Source organism: Ammospiza nelsoni, chromosome 3 (genome assembly GCF_027579445.1).
Source record: "Ammospiza nelsoni isolate bAmmNel1 chromosome 3, bAmmNel1.pri, whole genome shotgun sequence".
NCBI classification, from domain to species: Eukaryota; Metazoa; Chordata; class Aves; order Passeriformes; family Passerellidae; genus Ammospiza; species Ammospiza nelsoni.
Genome location: NC_080635.1, coordinates 19165738 through 19191240, shown reverse-complemented (window position 1 = coordinate 19191240; position 25503 = coordinate 19165738). Strand labels below are relative to the sequence as shown.

The window sequence follows — 25503 nt, the reverse complement described above, 5'->3', positions numbered from 1 at the left end:
CGCTGCCAAGGATGTTTTCAACAAAAGGACCAATAATAATCATAGAAAAGAAAAAAAAATTAAAATTCAACTCCAGTAGAAAAATAATTTAATAAAGGGATAAGTTTCAAGAAAGTATCAGTATAGTAACAATATTTTAAGTAAAATGTCCACAAAAATATACATGTCTAATGTGACTATACATTAAGTTTTCCAACAGATCCTTTTACACTTGGTTCAGTCCATGTAGGTTTTCATCTAGGAAAAGCCTTTACTGCTATCCGCCTTCCTGGGACAGATCAGTTTGCACAACAGAATCACATGGAAAACGTTTTCTAACTCCTTTAAGGGTCATACAAATAAACTTTAAGAGGTGGTAACAATCCAGAACAGATCAGGTCATACCATATCATTAAAAAAAAGTGAGTACAAACAAGGAAAGTGAGAGTCAGCTGCCCAAGGGACACAGGCAGAAACATCAGCCCTACAATACACACCACACAACACTGACACAGCTGGAAAAGGAGGGGCATGAAGGGAAGAAGGGCAAGAGGGAGGGGGAAATCCCAGGAGGACAATTCCCAGGAATTGTGGAACTGCTAAACAAGGGAGCTATAGAGAAGCCAGGGAAAAGCACATGTGACCAACATATGTCTAAAAACTGGACAATTTTGTAACATAGAAGATAAGCTAACTACAGGAATATGAAAAGGAATCAGTGGAGATTGTTTATTTCTTATTTTTCCAAATGGCTACTGAGCTGTAGAAATAACAGGTCTGTTCCAAAAAGCCCTTACCAATAGTGCTAATTCAGCCAAACCAGAAAGAAAAACCTGGTTACAGAGAGATGGAAGAGTACAGCAGAAAGTAAAGAAAACATGTTCCACCAGCAGAGGACAGGAACGCAACACTGAAGGGGAGATGCCAAACAAGAGAGATCAATGTTGTCAATGGGAGAGGTACAATGCCACAAAAAAACAAACCAAAGGGAACAAAACAAAAACCCCATCCCATAGAAAGAAAATGGAAAATGGCTAAAGAAATAAAAGGACACACACTTTCCAAAAGATTTTTTGTTTTATAATCAAATTTCTTTTACATAGACAACTGAAACACACCAATATTTTGTGCGAAAAATATTTTTAAATAAACTTTGCTTGTTCTACATTTTTGTACATTCTGATATACATATGTAACAAGGTTTATGGCACTGTAACCAGGATCAAAATCATACAAAGGAAAGAAATAATTGCTCGCATTTATCCTTTCTGAATCAAGCTGGCTGCTGTTGCACTATTAGACTTTAAAAAATATTACCTTATTATTAGTGGGCAGCCAACTCTTAATTGGTTTGAGCACTCAAAACAAACCCCAAATTATTATTGCACAAGAAGCCAGTGAAGGCATATGGCATAGAATGATCGAAGTCCCTTACTGTTAAAATTTAACACCCCAAAATAGAAAAATAGAACTGGAACATGAAACACGCCAAATAAACTTTGTTTTCTTCTTTAGTTTGAGTCAGGAGTGTGAAAAGTGCCTTGCAGACTTTTAAGCTGCTCTGATTTCCTTTGCATCAGTGAGCATTTTGCACGGTCTTTGCAGAACGAAAGCCCGTCTGTTTCAGGGAGGTTTTTTCTGCTTTGTTTTGGCTATTTGTGTTTCATCTTCAACTTAGGTTTCTTCAGTCTATGAACCTGCACAGACTACTTAGCCATAAACTCTACAAGTAGCCGGAGAGGAGGGAAAAATAAAACTTAAAAGGAAAAAAGCCCAACATTTCTTCTTCCTGTTGTTTTTATTTTAAAAAGTACTCTTTTTGCTCTGAAGCCTCCCTGCTGTGACGGTGTCTGAGAAGGAAATCACAACAGCATCCCAAACCCAGCAAAGTTCTTGGATCTTTTAAAAACCTTTCGTTACAAAAAAGGTTTTTATTCACAAAAAGTTTGCCACAAAACTCCCCTTTGAAAGCTAAAAAGAAAACCCCACAACCACCCATCACTGCCCCAAATCAGGTGAAGAACAGGTTCCACCTCCTCGCAGCGTGGCCATCACACGACGGTCTCGACACCGATCAGCTTTGGTGTGAGGATTCGCGGGGTGACTCCATTGTTCAGGTCTTCTTCGAACTCCAGTAACTGCCCCATAAAGTTAAGGTTGGGGGAAATGATTGGTCGTTTTCCTTTGACAAATTTATAGGCATCTGTCATGGTCATGCGTGTGTGCTTCATTAGGTACGCAATAACGATGGTGGCAGATCGGGAGACACCGGCCTGGCAGTGGATGAGGAGACCTTTTCCACACTGATGAGCTTCCTCTGCAAACAAGACAGACAAAAGAAAGTAAGATTTCTGCCCCTTTGTAAATCAGAACAAGCTCAGTGCAATTAAGAGTAACTTAATGTGAAAAGTTTCTTGATTTGGAACTTTTCATGGTGTCTCTTCCCCTTCCCATCCAGCATATCTTCCCCCAAGGTTTCAGAGCTACTGAATGTGAAACCCCCAGTCCACTCTGACACTGAAAATCCTCACATCCATTCTCTGCTCTTTATTAGTGGAACCATGCATTGAGAGATGCTGCTTCACTGCCAGGGAGCATTTTGTGAGGAGGGCAAGGTCCATGATGAGGCATCTCAGGCTTCATTTCCACCTCAGTTGCAACACCACTGCGTTATGTCAGCAGCTCAACCTCCCTGTTTTTCAGAGCAGGGAGCCACTTCTAGAAACCAGCTATTTTCAGATTCAATTCATAACAATACATGTGTTTCAACGCCCTTTCCTCTGAAGCTTTACAAAAGTACTCTTGAAATGAGCTTCAGTGGGTGTCTCTGCAAAAGGAGGAGCTGGATAGACACACACACACCATTAAGATTCATCACTTACAGGGAGGCACCCTGGCCAGCATTTAGGGGGGATAGAGTCCTTCTAATCACATGCTAACAGGACATGAGAGAGGACAGTCACTACCATACCATCCTCATCTGCCACAGCTTGCTGTTAAAACAGGAGATGGAACTTCCAGGAAGTCACACTTCCAACTACTTCTTTTATTTCAATCCACAGGAGGAACATGAATTTAGTTTGCAGGTTTTGGCACGAATCCAACCCCACCAAGAGTGCAGTTCAACCCACCCCACATGTTCAACCTGTACTGTGAGAGCATAAATGAAGCCAACTTCCCTCTAGACATTTTTGCCAGTTAGTATTTCAGAAAGCTGAAACTCTCTAACGCATTTTGACACACATTCCCAGAGATGATTTCACTTCCTATGGCTTTAGTCTTAGCTAAACCTGGGGTTGGTTGTGGTTTTTTGAAGACATATTTAAAGAAACATAGGCTAACAATCCACAGTTTAAACATTTCCAAATCTTCTCAAATGCAATTTAAAGTTTACCCTGAGGAAGGGAAAGTTTTGTCCGGTTACTTACCCAGCTTGTTAATTTGAGAGGGAAGAAAAATTCTCAATGGAGATATATTTGTTTATTAAAACAAAGACAGACCCTCAAGATGTAATTATTAAAAAGGAAGTAAAATGGGTTTTGAAAGGCTTTCTAAATCTTTCCAGAGCAAAGCTGCTTTCTCTGCTCTTGGTAAGGTCACAAGCCAAACACTATCTTTCAGTGGTTTTGAGAACTCCAATCCTGCAATTCAAGGGATGAGGGGAGCAGAAATCTCTCTCTTGTACCTCAGAAAGACCTCAATGGAGCTTCACAGTCTCTTTACCTTAGCTTAGCCTATTGCATCTTCTCACCTTGTTCAACTTGAAGTTTAAGGTTTTACTGGATTTCTTGATACAGCTGTTTTCCTAGAGGATCAAAGGAAGGTTTCCTTTTTTCTGCCCTTCACCCAAACAAGTGTTGACCTTCCCAGGCACACAGTACCCAGCAGCTTGGGAAGCTGACAGCACTACTGGTACTGCTGGGACTGGGTTAAGAACACAAGGGAAAATTTGAGTTAGAGATCCTTCAGTACTTCACACTGTAGAAGACAAGCCCAAAGGCTCAGTGTGGTAAGATTCACCTGAACTGCAGCATAAGCAGTGATTTCTCTATTCGCTCCACTAAAGCAGTGTGGCTGCAGAGCACAGGCACCAGCACACCGTGACACCCTGCCAGACACAGACAGGCAAGGCTGAGGAGCCCTCTGCCTTGAGCTGCCAGCCCTGCCCAGCACACTGCAGGGGCAGATGGGCTCACAGAGACCTGCTGAGCCTGGCCCTCCTCCCTGCTCCCACAGCTGGGGCCCAATCCCTGCTGAGCCTGAGTGCACCTGAGCGCAGAGCCAGCACAAAGGAGGGCAGGGAGGAACATGGCTCTGCACCTCCCTGCCATTATGGGGTCAGTCAAGGACCTACACTGTGCTGCTCACACAAACACACTTCTTCCTTTGTCTAGTACTCCTCCATCAAGCCTGAAGTATTGGTAAAGGAATTAGCTCAGTCTCAGCACAAGAAAATAGAATTTTATGTCAGTGGTTCCCTTGGCATATTTCAGAAAACCTCTTAGGACACATACTTGTGCTAGCAAAGCACCTTTACTATGCCACAAAAGCAGTGTCCACAAAGACATCTAGAGGGGCAAGGAAAGGTCCTCAAAAGCTTTCAGTACCACATGCTGAAGCCCTCTCTGACCAGCCCTGCTTGAAGTGGCCATCTGGCTTTAGCCTAGCTGAGCATGGCGCCAAACTTGGCTGAGGGCTGTGCTGTGCTGATTGTAATGAGGTCCAGAACAACACTGCTGGGTCACTTCTTCAGCAATCTCCACAACAAGCGATGTGTCTGTGGTGACCTCTCTCACACAGCCTACAGGGTTTAGAGGCTTATTAATGCAAGTTTTCATCACTATCCGCTCAACCACGCATACACGCATACACTCTGAAGCTACAAATCTAATGGTGGAACAAGCCAAGTGTGAAAGTTTGTCAGTTTTCTCATTGAGTTAGCAAAGACTGAGAGACCATTAAGAACAGTCACTACGAAAAACTGGCTGAAAGCCACTGTGTGGAAACTAGGAATTCAAAGGAATCAAAAAGAGGGGATGACAAAAGTCTCAATTTTTTTGAGTTTCCTGAATTTAGAAGCCTGGAGGTAGGCGTTACTATCACTGGATAAAAACTGTAACCTCAGGCTACTTAACCAGATGGGCCAGAGATGAGAAAGGACAGAAATATGACGTGCCCAGCATTTCTGACAACCCAAACTAAAGGAAATGTGGCCTTAACCAGCCTTCAGAGTTGCTGGCAAAGCATAAAGTTCACTCTCAATTGTTATAACGGGTAAAAATAATAACAATGAAAAAACAAACAGAAGTATTTCCAGGGAAGGGTAATTACCAATGAACTCAAAAGCCTCTTCAAAATACTGCCTGAGATTCTGCTTGTTGCTGTCAGTGGCTGGGAGCCGCTTGTAGTTGAACATGCCTTTCTCATAATGGTACAGAGGCAGGTGAGTGGTCACGTTGATGACGTAGCCGATGTTCATCCTCTGCATTTTCTCCAAGTCCTGAGCGTCGTGCTCGTTTCCGAGGAAAAGGAAAGGCAGGATGGGGGTGAGCTCAGCGTTCTCAATGTCTGGCGTGGTGGGGATGGACTGAGGTAGCACGGGGGGCACGGCGGAGGCACCGCCCCCTCCTCCCCCCTCGGGGCACTCCTGCAGCTGGAGGGAGTTGTCACAGAGGTTTTCATGGTTCTGCCTGAAACCGCTGAGTCCTCCTGGGAAGAGAGATCAAGCAGATACATTGGTTAGATACCCCAAGATTCCTTCAGAGCACACAGTGGGGCCACAAGGACTGGAGCTGGTTCTGCTGTCCCCATCACTGCTGTAACAGTGCCACTGGGCTGTCGACAGCAAGGGTGGCATGAATCAGCAGCAGGCATTGTCCTTCCTCTGTGCGGTGGATGGTGCCAAGGAACAACAGGGCTCACAGACAAACATGCCTCTGTGCAACACCAGCCTGCTGGGGCTGCCTCACCTACCAGCCCACGCGACAAGGAAGGTGTTCCAAGAAAGAAACTTGACCAAAACTAAGGGGCCAAGGGGGCTATCAGCACACTAGAGCAGAGCAGCAAGCCAGATGGGACAGTATTAGCTTTACCTATCCTTTAGCAGGACTGCAGGGCATCCCTCCCACCCAAAAGCTCTGAGGGGGATGGGAGCAGCTCACCCCAGCATCGCTGCAGGGAACAGCATGTACCCGTCTGTGCGCCCAAACAAAAGAAAACCACTCCTTGTAACCTAACAGCAACTGAGGTGCTTGCTTAACATGTGGCAAACAGCTCTCCTTCTGCTGCCCCAGCCACCTGAAAATATCTAGCAAGAGTTATTTTTAGGACATTAAAATGGATTGGGAAATGGATCTGAGGGGGGAGGGAGAAGTCAGTTTTTCAGTGAAAGAAGCTCATGCCTTCCCTGTTCTATTGCTGGCTTTTTCAATAACCATTACCCTCCCCTTACTTTTTTCTTTTTTTTTTTTTTTGAGGAGGGTGGCTTCACAGAGCTGGAGCAAGCAAAGTGGACCTTCTTTCTACACCTCATTCTGCCCTGACATCAGCAGCAGGCTTCCCACCTGCTCAGTTTCCATGGCAATCCCACAAAGCACACAATGACATCAGCTGGCATGACATCAGCTCTTTGAGTGCAAACAATACAAGAACTACTACTTTGTGCAAGGCCTTTGGTAGGAGGCAGCAGCGTTCCTGGGAGTCACTGATGTAATGCTAACAGGTGGCTCCTCTGAAAGAAAAAGGCAGAAAGAGGAGAAACGCAGGGATGTGTTCCCCACCTCACACACGTTGCTGTTGTACCGGGATGCCTGAAGTCATGCTCAGCATCAACACGAGCCAAGTGCTCAGGCTCAATTGCACTTTGTTAACTGCAAGCCAAAAAAAACCCAGGAGAGGGGAGAGCGACTCTGAAGTTACTAGAAAGAGCCTCACTAGCCAAAATAAATGCAGAATGTCACCCTCCCAATAATGTTATTCAAAAAGAAAAAAAAATAAAGAGAGAAGCTACTTGTCTTTTCCATGCTCTTTCACAGTGATCCAGTGAAGGCATTAAAGTGAAGCAAAATATGCCTCCACTCAGGCTCTGGATCAGACACAGCAAAGGGTTTCAATGCCTACTGTTGAGGGCCGCAATTCAAATGTCCAATTCAAGTGTCTGTGACATGCTCAGGGTGGGACCCACCCAGGCCCATTTCGGTGCCCTGTGCTGCATTTCAAGGGCACAAGGCACTCAGACTAGTTACAACCATCTGCACCCCTGTAATGAAAGTGTCCTTTTCCACATCCAAACTCGTGTCCTTCACGCACTGCTAGCAACGTCATTTCCCCGAAATCCTTGAAATGCCTACAAAATGCAAAATATTTCCCCTGTCTCAAAAATGTGCTTGTCTTCAGCTATTTCTGCTGGTTATAGTACACAGAGCAAACAGATTTGCCTTAAAGATCTCTATTATTTAAGTTGTTATAACAGGGGATCAGGCTAGAAAGAAGAGCAAGGACAAAAACTAGAGCTCAACTGCACCACCTGGCCTCAACAGGGCCTGAAAAGTCTTCTCAGTCCACTCAGGAAAATAAACAAGATGATGGTCCCCAAGCTGAAGATGTTTGAAGTCTCATCTAAACCAACAGCCCCAGCCTACAGTCTAGGCTAAAGACTAAACCCTAACCCACATTCCCATCTTTCTTAATGGGCAAGCAATCCATTCAACTTGAATACTCCTGTTTAAACAATAGCTAAGCATGCTGGGATTCCCAAGAAATCCCCTGAAAAAGATTTTTTTTAGTGACCCCAGAGCCAATGCTCATTTTCCACCTCTCCTGCTGACCTCTGGGAATAAGCAGCCATAGGTGGAGGTAGAACCCCACTGGTTCCTCACTGAGGTGGGGACACACTGATGGTGTGGCAGACACCATCTCACTTCACCAGCTGTCTTGTAAGACACAGCAGAATATCAGGGCAAAGGATGGGAAGGGACCCCAAATACAACATACGGAAGATGCCCCAACAAGTGGAGTAGCCAGACATATAATACCTTCATTCACAATTTTTTTACAGACATTTACAGACATTTGCCAGTGTCACCATTCCTAATGTCAATTCACATCCCCCACTCATCTCCTCATGTGAGAGGAGAGTTAAAAAGTCAGTTCAAACAATATTTAAAGCAACCCTCAGAGCAAATGTTCCTGAAAGAACACATAACTGGGGAGAGGATTACTAACCTGAACTGGCTCAGACATGCCAGCCTGGGGAGGACTGGACAAGAACACTGGTACCCAGGAAATGATGCAGCAAGATGCAGTCATGGCAGCAAGCTGAACTCTAATCGAAGAGCAGGAGCTTAGCTTGTATCTGTGCTGCCATATGAGTCATGAAGGTCCCAAAATGGACCCAGACACCCCCTGAGTGTTGTTCCATTCTCAACACACACCATCCTTGTACAAACTGATTTATAAGGCACTAGAGTAATTTAAGTGGCACTCAAGCACGTATAATGCTCAGGCTTTTCTTAAGTTTGAGACTACCTCCCAAAACAGGTCCAAGCAAAGTTAATAATGATCAGTCCGAAAGAGAGGAGTGGATTTTCCACACGAAGATAAATACAACATACAAAGTATTCAAATGCATCTGCTGCTATTTCGGTTCATTTCAAGTCTTCATTTAGGGAGAGTAGAAAAGGTGGGAGAGAAGAGGCTGTTCCCACACCAGAGGCCAACACAAATCTCTTGCAAGCCTGGTCTAAGAGTTGATTCACTAAACTCAGTAAGGTGCAAGACACCAGTGCTACTGACCACAACTCCAGATCACAAGGAAGCTCAAGGCATGGATGCAGAGACACAGCTTGGGGTTGTAACAAAAACTGTTTTGTGATTGACCCTGCCCAAGCCTTTCCAAACCTGGGGAATGAAGGAAGCACTACAGAGGGCAGTAACAGCACCTGTGGCCAAGAAGCACAACTTAGCAGAAGCCTCTTACTAGCACAAAAGCTGCATTTTAAAAGCAGCTTTTCAGATGCTGTTTGCAATATGGGAAAAGCCTTCATCATATAGAGACAACCCAAGTAGAGAGGAACCATAATATATCCACCAAGAAAGCCCATGGGAATGCCTGGCAGTCTGCTGGAACCACAGCCACAGAGTCTGGACTCAGGAGTGTAGCCACCTTCAGTGACCAACCAAAATGCCAGCAGGCAGATGAGCCACTGATGGATGTCCATTTCAACACTGCCCTGCCTGCAGCCCATCTCCCCTGGCTTTAAGCACTCCACAGAGCTTGTAATGACTAAAGCATGAGCAAGTATGCCCAGCCAGTGGGATGCAGCCTCTGCATGGGCACGGACAACATCCCAAGTGCCTTTGCTCTGTTCCAGAACGGCTGCTGGGCAGGTGTTCAGAGGGTTGAACCTAACCAAACTCAAACAGAGATGGACATACAAGGACACTCAGCACTCTGGGCAACCCAGGGTATTTCTTCCATGAGGAAATCAATCAGTGAAGTGGAATCTTTGCTGGCAGATGGCCTCACATGGCATTTAGCAGAATACAACAGAACACCAAGGGCTCTTTGCTCACCACTGATGCAAGACCCAAGTTGCAGAACCCTTCTTGCAGTTGTAACTGCATGACATTTTCCAACATCCTGCCCTGCCAGAACAGTTAATAAGTGACAACAGACTTTGGAGTGTCTGAGACCTCAAAAATTTTGGAGAAGTTTAAGTCAGCACCTGACGTGCTCCAGCTATTCCCACTCATTTGTTCAAATTCTCTGCAGTCATCTGCCCATAAACATCTCACTTAATGCTCCTCAAACTCTCCCATCAGGCAGCACCCAAGCAGCAGCTGCACACAGATTTTCCAGCTCCAAAGCCACCCAGGACCCCAGGGCTCACACCAGCACTGCGAGACCAGGTGAGCAGCTGAACAGCAGCCAAAGAAGCTCTGAACAAATTAAAAAAGACAAGAATCATGGGTCTGGCAATAAATTCATGCTTAACACAGTGTCTGTCACTTGCCATCAGAAGAGGGCAAATACGATGCAAAACAAGCACAAAAGGTACAGTAAGAATGAGGCAGCCAGCTTTTTATGAGAGACTATGGCCTTGAAATAGCATCATCTTCAAAGAAATCCAGAGAAACAAATTTATAAAAGTGGATTGGCTGGTTGGGGATTTGCTTGTTTGAGGGGATTTTTTTGTGTTTGTACCACAGCAGCTTTTTAGTTTAGGGGTTTTGTTGTTTGCTGTTCAAGAATATTGAGAATTTAAGTACAAGGAGTACAGTAACACCTGGCCTCCTCCTCTGTCTCTCCTTCAGCCACCACTGCTGCACTCTGGCTGCATTACTATATGCAAACTAGGATTTGGGTTCACAATATGCTTTGGCACATTTGCAATATGTTTCCTATCTGGAAACAGGTTCTTGCCCCAAAGTTAAGGAAGTAAATGACCTTGTTTCCAGTGGGAGAGCTTAGAGAGAGGCAGCTACAGTCAAATACCCTCACCACAAAGCAACACCTTTGCATTACCTCATCGGTGCGGATATACTTTGTTCTGACCGTGGCAGGTACTGGGTGTTCCCGCTCCCTCTGCAAACAGGAACATACTTTTATACATGACAGACTGCAGATGTGGGAGCCACATTTAGACTAAGCACGTGGTCTTAGGAGACAACCAGACCTTTTATATGGTTTTCAAAGCTGTCCAGGCAGATTTCTGGATCTGCTCATCCTTGATTACAATACCACAAAGCTATCTTGGAAAAAAAAGGGGGGCAAAAAAAAAGAAAAGCAATGCACACACAAGCACAAGAAGAACAGAAATCCCAGGACACTGGGAAGTATCAGTGAAAGAGATGTTCAATCTGTAAATTCCCCCCCTCTCGTGTTGCTGGGCTCTTGTGGGGTGCACACCAGAGAATCTGGTGTTACCACAGTTCTGGTCACCACAAACTTTAGTTGCTCAGTAGTGAAGCCAAGCTTTAAAACATCCACTCAGCATGTGCCCTGTCAGTACCATCACAGCAAACCCTGCGGCTGTGTTTGAGTGAATTTAGGGCTGAAATGTCACAGGGAGCATTTGGGGTGCAGGACAGAGACACTCAGACAATTGGTGTGTATCTGTTTAAGACAATGCTTTGAATTTGTGCAATACAGCCTGTTCCTTTAAACCTGTGACCTCATTTATTTACAATACTGCAGAAAAGCACTGCCAGAAGCAACAGCTGATGACAGTCTCATGTATTTTTCCACTAAGACAACAATTAAACTGCTCCTGTGTTATTAATGAACAGATGACTTTGTGTCAAGTTGATTCAAAGCACAGGATGCCTCAAGGTTAAGCAAACATGACTCCAGCACGTAAAAATAGAAGTTAGGTATTGTCCAGATGCTTCACCCATCCAGTGCTCTCCTCTCTCCTCAGCCTCCTGAGCAGGAGGGCCCAGGTCTCACAGCCAGCCCCACCATGCTCCCAGTAGTGTGGAGGTGTGGAGAGGTCCTGCTGCAGGGTGGCACACTGGTCCTGCTGAGCCACCCCCACTGCAATGCCACCATGCGGCCTGCTCCTGGGCCATGGGCCTTCCACCAAGGCAGATGCTGCTGTACAGGTTGAAGCAGAATTCTGCCATTATAGGCCCAATCCACTCCTAGGATATGGACAACAACCTAGACCATCTCTTCACACCACCAACACAGCTAGGGCTGCAGGTGTAGGTGTGCTGAGCACCAAGGAAACTGTCAGGGAGGGCATGGAGGCACAGGGGCTGCATCCATTGGGCACAGGGCCTAAGGCCACCTTGCAGTTGTAGATGCAGCCATCACAACTGGCTCACAGATGTTGCTGGAGTGATTTTAGCCATAACAAAGATGGTTCCTGGTGTGTACTGGGGATTATGCTCTGTCCATCCTGAGGCACTGAAAGAAGGGATGCTCAGATCTCAGAACAACACAAGACACCCACTTTCCTTGTCCAAGCAGGGCTCTGCTTCCCAAACTTCTTCTACAGCAACAGGGCCAATCCAAGCAGATCACTGTAGGAGTGTTCCTACTCTCCAAGCAGATGGCCATCTCCTCACCACAGCTACAGCTGAGCAGTGCTCAAGGCTTGCCCTCACTGCTGTAGCAACTTTGACATGGCTGGAAATACTGTATTTGCCCACACTGCAGGAAGAACAACTCCCTTATATCCACAGGGGTGGGGACCTATTGGACCACACTCAGCCAGGTGACATTAGTGAACTGCTCACCTGCCTGTAGGATGTTCAAGGAAACCCTGTCGTGGGGCTTTCCCCGTCACGCACACAGCATTCAGCAACAGATGTGCTGCAAAAGATTAAGCTTTGAGCAAACATAAAAAAGTAAAAGTAAACAGCACACACAAAGAACAGCTTCCACCTCGATACACTCAATCTAATCTAGTCTCTCCCTCGAACTGAGCTGCCAACAGCACTTCAAAAAAAAAGCAAAACTTCACATTCCAAAGAACTTGCAAGGTCAGTTTTTTTCCGTGTGAGAACTATCCTGAGAGGTCAGTTTGTACACAAATTCTGGCCTAGAGGAATCGCGAGGACATCCTTGACACAATGGCTTTGAGGTCCCTTTAGAAGTCAAGAGTGCAACGCCAGATAAAGAGGAAAGGTTCCCCCTCAGCATCAAGGGACATGCACACATGTTTGCATGTTATTTCTAATTTTATCTCACTATGGTTCTCACCCCTCATCACAGCACATCCTCTCTCACTGGCTTTTGAGGTCCCTGGCCTCATCCACTTTTATTTTTTTCCTCTGACACCATCACAGCAAAGCTGGCTCTACCAGGGTCACATCCTGGGGAGGCAGGCAAGAAGCCATCCAAAACCCCACTCCCTGCCAGACTGTGCCAGAGTTGCTGGCTCTGTCCAGCTCCATTCTAGTCTCCTCCCATCCCACCACCACCCATTTTCAACCACACCATCACCCCCCAGGAGCCTCCCACACCTCAACACATGACTTGCTTTTTTCCACCATCAGCTTTCACCTCTTCACTTTTCCTCTTCTCGTGACTACTAGATCATCTAAATCCATTCCAATTAGAAAAAAACAGTCTTTCTTCCTTGACCTGCCACTAGAAAACCTTTCTTGGATTTCAGTTTAACTCTTCTTCATACTTTTTTTGTCTCAAATTCAGGGGTTTTTCTCAGACCCTGAACACCCAAGCAAACCCACATATCCCATCCATATCACCCCTTTACCTGTCAGCTTTTCCAAGAGATGCTACTAACCTTTGGACTCATCAGCCTGTCCAGAAGCCATCCTGAATAATTTGGGACCCCCTCTCTGTATTCAAGACCGTGGTTCCAACTTGTAACTGGAAATCTGCCCTGTGTTACGGGAGTGCTGAGTCTGCTTATTTCAAAATAAAAACTCAAGTATTCACAGGAAAATAAGCTAGCTTTCTTCAAACCACTGTGTTATCCTTGGGGAGCGGTCAGGAAGGTGAAAGAGAAGGCCTGATCTGAATTTTGGTACAAGGACTAAACCATACAAGAATGTAAATAGGAATAAGGCAGTAAACCCCACATCCCAAACACACTATGGTGACAACTCCGCAGCCACCAAGGAGGACTGGACGTGCCCTCCCTGGAGGGCAAGCGTTTATAGCAGAAACTCAAAATTAGTCACATTACAAATTCTCATGGCAAAAGTATGTGTTCCCATGGGGATGCAGGCTAACATGAAGTCCAATTAAATAATCACTGGAAATGTCAGCATAAACCCTGAAAGAACACATACTTCTACTGTGAAATGCTCCAACTGGAAATCATATTAACAAAAAGGTCATCAAGAAATGCTAAAGCTATGTACAAAAGAGGCAGGGGAAGTGAGGGAGGAGGGAACAGAAACTATTTTAATGCAATACAATACCACAAATGGTTTTATATTGACAAAGAGCTATGGGTCTGTTTTCCCAGACAGAGGTAGAGCTGAGCAGATTTGCCCAAAACAGCAAGTTTCATTTGTTTTTTAATCGATTATCAGTTCCCTCCCCGACCATGACCATATGCACCTCTCAAGCGAGAGGCCTGGACAGAGCCAGCCCAGGAGCAGGACACGGGCAGCTGTGGCTCAGCACGTCTGAGGAGGCAGAAGGGTCCCAGCACTGTGTCAGACACACACAATCCTGGATGCGTAGGAGCAGACCTTTCTGTTTAATCCAAGCGCTTTAGAGAACACTGACATTTTCATGCTTCAGCCACCCATTTATTCTCTTTCCCCTTTTAAGGGCAACCTCTCCAGGACAGTTTCTTTCTAAAGAGAGAGCAGGCTGCTTTGTTTCTCCTGAGAATAACACAGGCTCTTTTCCAGTCCAAGCCACTGCTCCTCTACATCAGAAACACCAGCACCATGCACATTAATATGAAAGGAAAACAGGGTGCTGATATAGCACACTCTCATTTGGGAGTACCATCCATTCCTGATGAATTTAAACTCTTTTTAGACTGAAAAGTTTCTACCTTTTTATCTAGAAATAACAATATCTGGCTCTGATTTGACATTTTCTAGCAAGGTATTGCAAAACACATTAAGGAAAAACAAGGAAAGCAAAGGATGGTTTCTTGACATATCTCAGTGCCACAGAGTCCAAATTAAAAGCAGCACACTACTGGAACTAGCATGGTGTATGCTAGCCCCCACTTTGGCAAAAGCTTCAGGGCCAGCTCGGCTGGCACATACATCCCAGTCTAAATGGTCAAGGAACCAAGGGTAGCCCCCAAAAACCCCACAGGCAAAGAGAAAGTTGACCAAGATTGCACCCATATTCTTCAGACTCAAGGCAAAAAGGAAGCAGGGAGAGGGTGAAGAGAAAAAGGCATATTAACAGAATCCAGAGCTAAACAGCAACAAAACAAGTAATATTTCCAGCTAGATGAAAATCAATCCTTGTGTCCAAATAAAATAACTCCTTGTCTCCACTAATATTTCCCAGGAAACATAAGAACTCTGTTGTCCCCCAACAGTGATGATGCTCTGCCTTCCTGGACTAACACATATGAATTTAAGAATAATTTCATTGTAAACAATCAGAGTGGTTGTGTACCTAAAATATGCCAGCAAATTTTAAGCAGCAGCAAAAGTCTTATTTTTAGCTCTCATCCACTGGACAGACAGATTCCCATTACCTTAACAGAAAACAAGAATAATTAAGAGCCCAGCATCAACATAGTGCAGGTCAACTGCTCCAACAGCAGCTTTTGCTTTAAAGCATTAGTGTTCAACTGCTTACATAAGGCTTAATATCACATTTTGGCATAATGAACTGGAGACAATCAATTTGACTGGTATGACAGAAGCTTGCAAGTTTTCTTCTATTTTCTTTAGGCCATTGTAAGAAAAAAAAATATATATGATAATTATGTGTGGACAAAGAGTAACATTTGTTCTTTTTATTACCTTTAATTAGAAGCAGCTCTTCTCTGTTGCAGTGAATCAAGTGGGAATTTATCCAGACAGCCTGTAGACTTTTTAAAGCTAGGGCATAGTAAAGGAGTTGGAAACAAATGTGTTCACATCTCTATTATTATTCTCTTAATTTATATTTTCCAATTTACTCCTTCAAAGCCCTGATCTTGTAAGCAGGGTGTTGCATGCACACAAAGCAGCACTTAACCCTGGCAGGAGCAGTGGTTCCCAAACCCTCCCACCCAGTAGGAGCATTTCTGTCCTCCAGCAGCAGATTGACAGATTTACATTCCCTCCTGACCCCACCATGCCCAGACCCTCCGGTGGGCACAGCCCAAGGCAGAAGCTCCCACGGCAGGAGCTGTGGGTGGCTGTACCTGGGCTGACAAAGGGTGGCACTGCTCCAGGCAGCAGCAATCAGAAGCTCGTTCCTTCACGTCAGAGGGATGAGGTGGCACCCAGACCTACAAGGTCCCGGTTGCTCCCTGCAGATTGCCCAGTTTAGGTCTCTCTGCACACACTCTCCTGGGACAGGCTCACTGAAACCAAGTGCCAGGAGATCAGAAGCTTGTGCCCCTTCCGGATCCCACTCTTTTTACTGGGAGCAGAGCATTCCTTTGAAAAGGAGGCAATTCCCTCACCCAAGCAGAGAAACACATGAAGATGAACCTCTATTTAAAAAAAAAAAAAATCCAGGAGGCAAATCAGAGCCTAAAATTTGCAAAATTATGTGCAAAAATGCACAATCAAGGGAAGAAAGAGGGTGCTCCGAAATCCATCTCCCACTTTCTGCAGCAGGCAGCTGTGCTGTCCCAGGGCACCACTGCGACTGTGGATGGAGCCAGGGTCAAACACACTTAACACCAATGGCAACGAGAGAGATAAGCTCTGTGTAACAAATGGCACAAAGGGCATTAAAAAAAAAAAAAAAAAAAAAAAAAAAAAACGAAAAAAACAAAACCCAAATCAAACCAACCACAACAAACCAAAAAAAACCCACATCCAAATCAGATGAAAATAACTTCTCTACACCTCATGGCAAGTTTGTTGTGTTGGCTTAATCAGGGCTCCCCTGGCCACAAGACTGCCCTGCTATCTAGGCCCAGATTTATCCCTCTAGTCCAGTTCCTCCCTTCTTGTACCACATGGCGGACAGACTTGCTTCTCCATCTCTTCCCCTTTCCTTCCAGTCCCCAAAATGCTGCTCTAGAACTAGGTCAGAGACCACCTCTGGGTAGAACACAGGTCCATGGGGAATCAACATCTTTCTAAGCAGCAGAGGACACACCAAAAACAACCTTCAGAGTGCTCCCAGATGTGAGGCTGCCTTCACCATAGACACTGATTGAAGCAAAGAGTTTCCTGTACTAAAAAGTCACAAGATATTTAAACAAAATGAAATAACAAAACTCCCAAGCTCCACTATTGAACCACAGAGCATTCATCAACACACTGGGCAGAGACCATGAGCACCCCTGAATCTCCCAGCTGCAGAAACACGTCCCCTGAATCCCTCGTGCCTCCTGCCCACAGCAGTCCCCATTCTGCCCTGTCACAGGGTGTCCTGAGTGGCACTGCCAGGACTGGTGGCCAAAGCCAAGAACACTAGTGCACATTTCAGCTTTCCCACAACCCTCAACACTCACTGGATCAAGAGTAGGCGAAAAGCCTGCCAGAGGAAGCTGAAGCAAATACAATATTCAAGACAGCACCTTGATCCCATCTCCTCTCAACCAGACTCTTTGCAGCCTTTACTTTTCCATGAGGCAGGGAAAGGTGATGTCCATGATAAACACACTGCTCTTCTTTAAGCCCCAGCTTACCCAACACCTTTATGATAACAACAAATTAACTTTTACAGTACAGAGGTGTTTAAAAAACTGCTACAGACTGATTCAGGTGAGAACTTAGACTCAAAGCTTCAGAAAAACAGCTGCTCACAGTAATTCAGGTCAGCCTTGTGATTTCTGTAGCCAGCACTCTCCCAAGCCCACCAGGGACTTCCCAACAAGGCCAAAGCACCACACAAAATCTCATCTCACACACAGACGGACAAGGCACTAGGTTATCTTCAGATTACCATAATCTATTTATTTAAATAGCATGACTTGACAGCCCTGCAAGCTGATGCTGAATGTTTGAGAGGTGTTTCCCTCCTGGCTGGCTGGTGAAATTGCAAAGCAGGGAAACATTGAGATGTCTGCATGCTGCTTATATTTATAGCATTTCTTCATTTTTGAGTTGTTTGCATAAATAAAAACCCCTAAATATAACGGGGCTTTTCACAGAGTAAAAAGTCATAGCCTAAAGACAAGGGACGGGCCCCCTCTTCAAACGCATCATCAAGCCAAGGCAATCTAAAAACTTCTGTGCTCATAAGTGTAGTGAAAACTTTGGCTGCTGCTTTGGAAGCAAATCACACATGTACAGGTGTAAAACACTTTTTTTTTAAATAGCCCATCTGTATTAGTTAAGATCCAGACACCACTCAAAGCTCAAACACAGCTACCCTTCCATCCCAAGCCTCTCCAAAAGGTTCTGTTCACCTTGAGAACAAAAAGCCAGAAGACAGACGAGCACACCATCCTAGAGAGATTTCAGTGGAGGAAATTCTCTGGCAGGGCAAGGCTAAGGGCAGCACATGAGGCATTCAGCTAATTATAATCCAACATCTACCTACCAGGAACATCATAGGGAATGTTACCCCAGTTTATACAGAACTGGAACCAGATTTTTCTTTACAAGCATCAGAGAGGTTTGCCTAATGTAACATTTTGGTTCTTTATTCCATGGGTATAAGAAACTGGGGAGCAAAACCTGGGGCGGGGGGGGAATCTCCTTTCTATTCCTCTGTTTCCAAGGCACTGCCATTGCTCTCATTCCAAGGACAGTTAAAATGTGATAGGCACCATGCAAGCCAGCACAGCAACCTCTCAGATGCCATAATCTCAGAGAAAAAGCCACATTTACCATTACTGTTGAATAGGCAAAGTGTAGAGGTACCTCTCCTCTGCATAAGTACCCTCAAAATATGTCAAAGACCCTGGTCTCCAGCCACACCATCATCCCAATTTATCTATATGCAAAAGGTAATGACACATACAAACAATTTTCTAGTATGATGGCAAAGAATATTATTTATTCCAGTAGAAAGATACTTTAAGCACCAGCAATCAGAGTCTGAACACTGAAGGTGAAATCTCAGCCCTGACAGAGCTAGCAGAAGCTTTTCCCCCCGTGAATGATAGGGCCAGCTCTCCTCTGCAGCACAGAGGGAATAAATTTCATTTTTAAATGTTAAGTGACTCATGTGAAGTGTCCTGTGTTTTTAAAACTACACATTTCCCTATTACAACCATGACCTAATACTTATTCAGTGGAGATCTCTGGTGGAAATAAGTGCCAGGCACATGTTTTGTTGGTCAGCTGGATTTGTTGACCATTACATCAAGTTTTACTTTCAAATACACTTGTGCAGTGTAATCCAATTAGGGTTTAAAGCAACACTGACACTGTTAAATTCTACAATTAATCAAAGTAATAATTAAGGTATTTGTACAAGTGACCAGGTCAGGTATTCCAAAGGCAGCTGATCACAGTATTTACATGAATGTAGAAGAATATAAAGCAAATAATTATTCCTTTTGTAAGGAATAATTACTTGCTTACAAAGCCCCTCTGTAGTTGTTTCAACTTTGCTGATATGTGACTCTAGTTTGGTAAGAGATCTGAAACTATTCTTAGACCATGGCAGAAAGCATGAAGTGGTTTCTTGGCAGGTCTTACACTCCCCACTATAATGAGAGCAAGTCACTTCATTTATTTCCCCGTCAGATGAGCAGAGAGAAGACTGAAAGGCAGAGCATAAATAAACTCCTCAGACTGTGAACAAGAACAAAGAAACGACCAGGTTTTGTGGAGGAACCAGCTGGTTCCTCCCCATCTCTTTTGCAGAAGTCCAGCCATGAGTTTACAGCATATAGTGGGAATTAAAAAGAAAAAGCCAAATCATATTCTTGACCTCTGCTTTTAAATTCCTTGAAGTCAAACACAGCAGCCCTTACAAACTAAACACAAGACTTAAGCAGGTTCACAAAGCTCCTGCTGCTGGGTCTTGAGGAAAAGGAAGAACAGCAGGATGGAGACAATGCCACTGGACCCTGGTCAGGGAGACAAAGGCAACTCCTCTTGTGTTAAAAGCTGCCAAGATGTGCTGGCATAGATGCTTCAATTTTTCATTTTATTTTCCTTTGGAGATTGAATTTAGCTTGTGAAAAAAAAAAAAAAAAAAAAAAAAAAAGCTGAACTCCAAGCTTAAATGTTTCAGTCATAGAAAACTAGTACTTTTCATCTGAATGCAAATGAATTTCCCACTTTCCATTTTGAGGTCCTAGGAACAATCTTAAGCATACCAGCCCCCAAGACTCAAGGAAACTTGTGCTATGAGCTGAGGTGCTCAGGGAAGGCAGAGATGCATCACTGTTGGGTTTGCAGGAGGGAAAGGGGCACAGCCCTACCAAGGAGGGCCAGGGCTGCTGACCCAGCCTGGGGTCACAGCACCATGTTCTTCCCCTCCCCAAATTCAGCTTTGACATTGGCCTCAAGCAGAAGGGACACTGGGCTCATATCACCGCCCCCATCTCCATTCCAATGCTAAGAAAAAAACCTAAATTAAAAAAAAAAAAGCATTGACAAAAACTGAGGCCTTTAGTTTTCAGCAAGCATGGAATACCATGGTCATGGTCATGGGGTGTTGGGGGAAATATGACTTCTTCCTATTTTGTTTATAAACAGATTGAGCAGCAGCTTTAGCCAGGACAGCTCAGGCTGTTACTGCCCGTGTACCAGGACTACCAAATACAGGATTCTTATGGGCTTATTTTTTGTAAAAATAGACGATTTATGCCTGTCTCAAGTATTGCTGTGCCCTGTGGCAAAAGAAATAAGCAAATCTTTCTTATGAGCTTAAATCAAAATTATGCATGTGTTATATTTATGACCAAAAAAATGTTAAGGGAAATAGCAAGAAGAGGCATGGATAGAAAGGGAGGAACTGAAGTCTTAAAATCTTTCATGCCACAGCGTACACGAAACCCTCTCTTGTCACATCGCTAGTTTATACACTGGTCTGCTACATTAAAAATAAACCACACCATCTCTTTTTAACTCGTGCCTAATAAGGCGCGCTATACATACATTTATCTATAGATCACGGCGCGGCCTTGGAAAACAGCAGAGGGTTTCTGTGCTGCTCATAAAGTCTGGGGCACCTCCGAGCCGCTGGCGGGGGGCGGGCAGAGCTGTGGGGCAGAGCTGTAACCCAAGCCCCGGCCTGGCGATGGGACCGAGAGCGGCCGCGGGGCTGACAGCAGCACCAAACATGGGCAAGGGGGCACCGCAGCGGGGACGGCCCTTGGACAGCCCGGCTAGCAACCAGTGTTTGCAAACACAACACGGGCATCAGATGGGCCCGCAATAAATTAGCGCCGGGCAGCGGAGAGCGAGAGAAATCACTCAGAGTAACATAGCCAGGCAAAGAGGGCTCCCCGGCCACCCCCAGTTTCGTTTTAGCGCCTGAACACAGGGACGGGGACGAGCCAGCGCCAGGGCGGCTGAAGCACGACGGAAAAAACGCTACCTTGTCAAGTGAAACTAAATAACGAGTGCCTCCAGCGCCACGCCCCCAGCTCGGAAAGCCAGCCGCAGCCTCCCTAAATGCTGCTTTATCCCATGCTCAACTCCATCCGACCCCAGCTGGAGCCCTCCTTCAGAGAATGGGAGTGGAGTTGCGGTGATGGCCAACAGCTCAGCGCTGCCCAATTACTGCCCTGCAGCTTCATCTCAGCCAGGATCTCATTCCAGGTACTAAAGAAGTACCATGCGAGGCTCAGAGAAGCTACAGTGTTTTCAGAGAAACACAGAGAACACCTTCAGCACTCTACTTTTCTAAGGATAGGAAGGCTTGCAGACTACAACCACATACCCAGCTGCAAAGGCTGTACAACAGAAGGATTACCACCAGAAAGGCACAACTCCAGTGGCAGCCTCACTCTGCCAAGCGCCTCATCTCCTCCTTCCACATATGAAGGGCATCATCGTGACCCCCAGAGACTCAATAAAAGCATACTGGGATCCTGTAGCAAGTATCAAAACAAGCCCAGCATGATCACACTCTTACCAGGAGCAAGGGGACAGTTCAGCAATTTCAAGCTTCCACAAGATACACAGAAGAGTATCTTACAGGATCCCTAGATCCTACAAAGCCATGAAACTCAGCTGAAGAAAAGGGATAAAGTACCAGCCCACTGCATTTTCCTGCCACACTGTGCAGGTTGGAAGTAGCAAGCTGCACAGAAAAATTAAGCAAATTAAATACATACAGTATGAGCTAAGCAGCAAATCCTTCCATAGTTCCCCACTGCCACAGCCAGTCTCTGCCAACCATACCTCCGAATGGCATAAGCACCCAGGGGAAAGGAAATTTAATCTAGAGGACAGCATTGTTATAAATAGGATCTGGAGAATAAAGTGAAGTGTCCTTGGATGATGCCTTAATTGGTGGGGTTCATCTCCACCAGAGCATTAAGGGATAAACCAAATTCCATATTAAAACAGGAGCCTTTACAGGAAAGCCATATACATACATAAGCACTCATACACAGAAACACACCACTTTCAGATCACTGTTTAAACAAATAATTTCCTCCTGTCCATTATTCAGACCCTGTATCACCAAAACTGGGCTTGATTGCTCAAGTTGTGCTGACTGGTCCATGATACAATGCCTCAGACCAAGTGACCTCCCTCATCTTTCCTCCCCCCTCCTTCTACTCTCCCACTGTCCATCTCCAGCGCCTAGGAGTCCAGCTTTACATGGACTAAAATAAGGTTGCTAAGTAAAGGTCAGTCTGACAAACTAAAAGAGAAGTATCCCCTCCTGGACCTCTGCTCCTTGAGCTGTAAATACTCAGAATAAGCACTGGGGGAAATTCTTTGTTTGCACAGACAGACACCAGGAAGCACATTTCCTCCTCCTTACACTACTCATCCCTCCAGCTACACAAGGACAACATCCAGAGAAAAGCAAGCACCTCTCTGCTACCAGCACCATGATTTGTCCATGGAAGGCATTTGCTTTTGCCAACACACTGTGTCTGGGCAACGAGGAGGATTACCTTTTAGGACTAAGGGCTCCTTGCCTTCTCGCTTGAGTGACTCCAGCACTATGTGGAGTGGCTGGGAAGGCATCACCCTGCTTGGCTCATTGGTATTCTCATCATAAACTACAATTTCTTTGGAAAAGATTCTCTTGAAGGAGTCCTTGCCTTCCCGGCAGGAGATCAAGTCCAAGACTGTGATCTTGCCCTGCTGGAGCCTTCTCCGGCTGATCTTGTCAGAACAGTTAATGTGGACAGCCCCTTGAATGTGGCTCTTATTATACTCCATGAAGGGCCTGCAGTCAATGATGACAGGACCTTGGTTCTGTTGGTGGCTCTTGCTGCATTTGGTCATCTTCTTGGCCAGATCATTGGGGTAGATGATTTTGATGCTGGTGAGCTGCTTGGTGCTGCCCGAGACGGGGCTGCCCACACTGCCCAGCGGGCTCAGGCTGCCGGCATTCTCATTGCTGTTGACCATTTGGTTGGCAGCGCAGGCGGGGGAGGCTCCGGCGTGGGCGCTGCTGGTGCTCGCTTGAGTTTGGGCCTGAGTGTCCTTGTCGTAAGTTGCCACAGTGCAGCAACTGGCACTGCTGCATCCACAACTCAGAGAGCGTGCAGAGCCGTTGGATGAGGGCATATACGTGAGATTAGCAGTCTTTGTGGACACAACAACTCCGCCGAGCAGACTGGAGTGGCTCTCACCAGCAGAAGAAGCAGATTCAAGGAAGCTGGAGTCTAAACACAGGTTGAGATCCTGAGGTCTCACTGGCCTCGAAAGTGCCACTACTACCCTGTCGTCTAAAGGAGATGGAGGCATGAGGAGGCTGAGCACTAGCAAGTTAAGAAGAACGCAAGATCACCCTGAAAAAGAAAAAGCAGAAGGGAAAGAAAAGGTGATGAAAACAGATCATGAAATCACATAAACCAAGAGATCCACCAACTTATTTTGCCGACACTCATTATCCCTACAACCCCTTCTGACAGTTACCAGCTCACAGTAGCTGCTAATAAGCCTTTTCAGTGCTGCAGAGAATGCTTCAGCTATCTGCATGTGCGCCCATAGCACGCAGAATCCACACGAGCAGCCTGGACTGTGCAGTGACACCCAGGAGAAGGCATTTAGCTACACGCAGACGGTACTGAGCTATTCCAAAACCCCAGGCTGCAAAGCTCACCACTGATAGCGACAGAGGCACGTTCCCTTACCCCGTTGCTCACTGAAAAGAAAGCAACTACTGGGCTGAGTCCACTACAGGGAGGAGCGTGCAAGAGCTGAATAGCTGAACGTGTCAGAGGTGATATGCAACTTTTCCAGCATGCTGGAATAAAATTAGCCTGTGAATAAATTTTCTGAGACAGTTACAAACTTGAACACATAAGGCTAAACAAAAAAATACCCAATAGAAAACAAAAAAAAATAGCTTCTGGAGATCCTTATAAGCGTGCACCTTGCACTTCCTTCCCCCTGTTAGAGGTGAATCCAATCCCAGTTAAGCCCTTAGCTCCAGGCTCGGGAAGTCTGCTGTTCTCCAGCAGTCCGCGAGGTAAATTCCCGCTCCCCACCACATTTCACAGCTTCTTCAAAGAGCGGTCCCCGCCGCCCCAGGCAAGGTCACTGCCTGCCCCACCTTTGCCTTCCCATTTGCTAAGACGCAGCACGCAGGATTTGAATTCCCCCGTTTCTACTCGGCAGACAACGAAGACGACAGGAATAAAACACCCAAAGCCAGCCCTGACAGTGTGTCACCTTCACCAGCAACTCTGGGAGCAGCCGCAGCTCTCCCTGAGTAACCCATCCCGGCACCAACTTCACCAACTCCACCAAGACCCCGGAGCGGGGCGAGCACTCGCAGCTCCCGCTGGCCGCCCCGGCAGGCTCTGCACCGGGCCGGCTGGGGCATGTCCATCCCGAACAGGGGATGGCGGGGGGCACTGCCACCTCCAGCAGCCACCGCTCTACGTAGCAAACCCGCGGGTGCCTCCGGAGCGCGGAAAGGCGCCGCGACCCGCCCGCCCGGGCACGGCGGAGGTGCCGCGGCTGGGCAGAGCGGGGCCAGCGGCGGCTCGCTCGCTCCAGAGCCTTCCCCAGCCCGCTCTTTTTCCCAACCCTCCCCTCGCCCTATTTAGGATAAGAACTAGGATAAGGGCGCCCCGAACGCATTCGCCTGACGCAGTTAAAATTATTTAATAAACGAGGAAGACAACCCAGTTACCCCAGCGAGGGGAGACAACGAAAGAGCCCAGGAGAAGAGAGAAGCTAAAGTTTTGCCCGCGATCGCAGGGAGCCGGGGCTACCGCCAATCGCGCGGCGGGCCGGGCCGGGCCGGGCCGGCGCTCCCCGCCCCGGCAGCCCTGGCGCGGGCTCCCGCGGCCCCGCTCCGCGCCGTGCGCCGCACTCACCGGCGCGCCGCGCTCCGGCCCGCTGCGCGGAGGTGGCGGCGGCCGCCGCGGGAGGAGCCGCTCGTGCCGGTGCGTGTCGCGCGCGCTGCCCCGCGCGCCGCCCGCCCCGCGCTCCGCGCGCCGCCCGCACCATCCTCGTTACTTTCTCTTTTGCTACCGCGTAAATGTACGGCCCGGCAGGGGCGGGGCCCGCGCCGACGGGCGGCCGTGCCGACCAATCGAAGCGCGGAGGCCGGCCCGGAGGCGGGGCGGTGACGTCATCGGTAGCCAATGGGGAGCCCCGGAGCAGCCGCCCCTCCCCGCGGACGGGCGGGGGCGGCCCGCGTGCGCGGCCCCGCGGCAGCGCCCCCCGCAGGACAGGGCGTGCCCGGGAGCGCCCCGCGCTCGGCCGTGGCCGCGGCCCGCGGGAACGGGGGCCAGGAGAGCATCAGCCCCGCTCCCGGAGTGCGGAGACAGCGGGCAGTGCTACCCGTCCGCCCCAGCCCCGCCGCAAGAGGCTCGGCAGTGAACCAGCGGCGCCAACCCGAGA

General features: G+C 46.8%; 1 protein-coding gene across 2 annotated transcripts; it reads right to left on the bottom strand.

Annotated features, from left to right (window-relative positions):
* Positions 1 to 71: 71 nt before the first annotated feature.
* DUSP10 (dual specificity phosphatase 10) lies at positions 72 to 25154 on the bottom strand. Of its 2 annotated transcripts, XM_059468791.1 has the most exons (4): positions 24975 to 25154; positions 22590 to 23435; positions 5311 to 5688; positions 72 to 2296 (listed from the first exon to the last, which is right to left on the bottom strand). In XM_059468791.1, the coding sequence occupies exons 2-4, from the start codon at positions 23389 to 23391 to the stop codon at positions 2031 to 2033; spliced, it is 1446 nt and encodes a 481-aa protein (XP_059324774.1). In that variant the 5' UTR covers positions 23392 to 23435; positions 24975 to 25154; the 3' UTR covers positions 72 to 2030. The 2 variants fall into 2 exon arrangements, with proteins under 2 accessions (XP_059324774.1, XP_059324773.1); XM_059468790.1 differs by lacking the exon at positions 24975 to 25154 and having other exon boundaries at positions 22590 to 23735.
* Positions 25155 to 25503: the final 349 nt, after the last annotated feature.

Coding starts and splice junctions, on each gene's coding strand:
- DUSP10 (XM_059468791.1), bottom strand. CDS start 23,391: ATGCCTCCATCTCCTTTAGACGACAGGGTAGTAGTGGCACTTTCGAGG. Junction 5,689..22,589: donor GGAGCCCTTAGTCCTAAAAG/GTAATCCTCCTC, acceptor CTCTCTTCCCAG/GAGGACTCAGCGGTTTCAGG. Junction 2,297..5,310: donor AGAGGCTTTTGAGTTCATTG/GTAATTACCCTT, acceptor TCTTGTTTGCAG/AGGAAGCTCATCAGTGTGGA.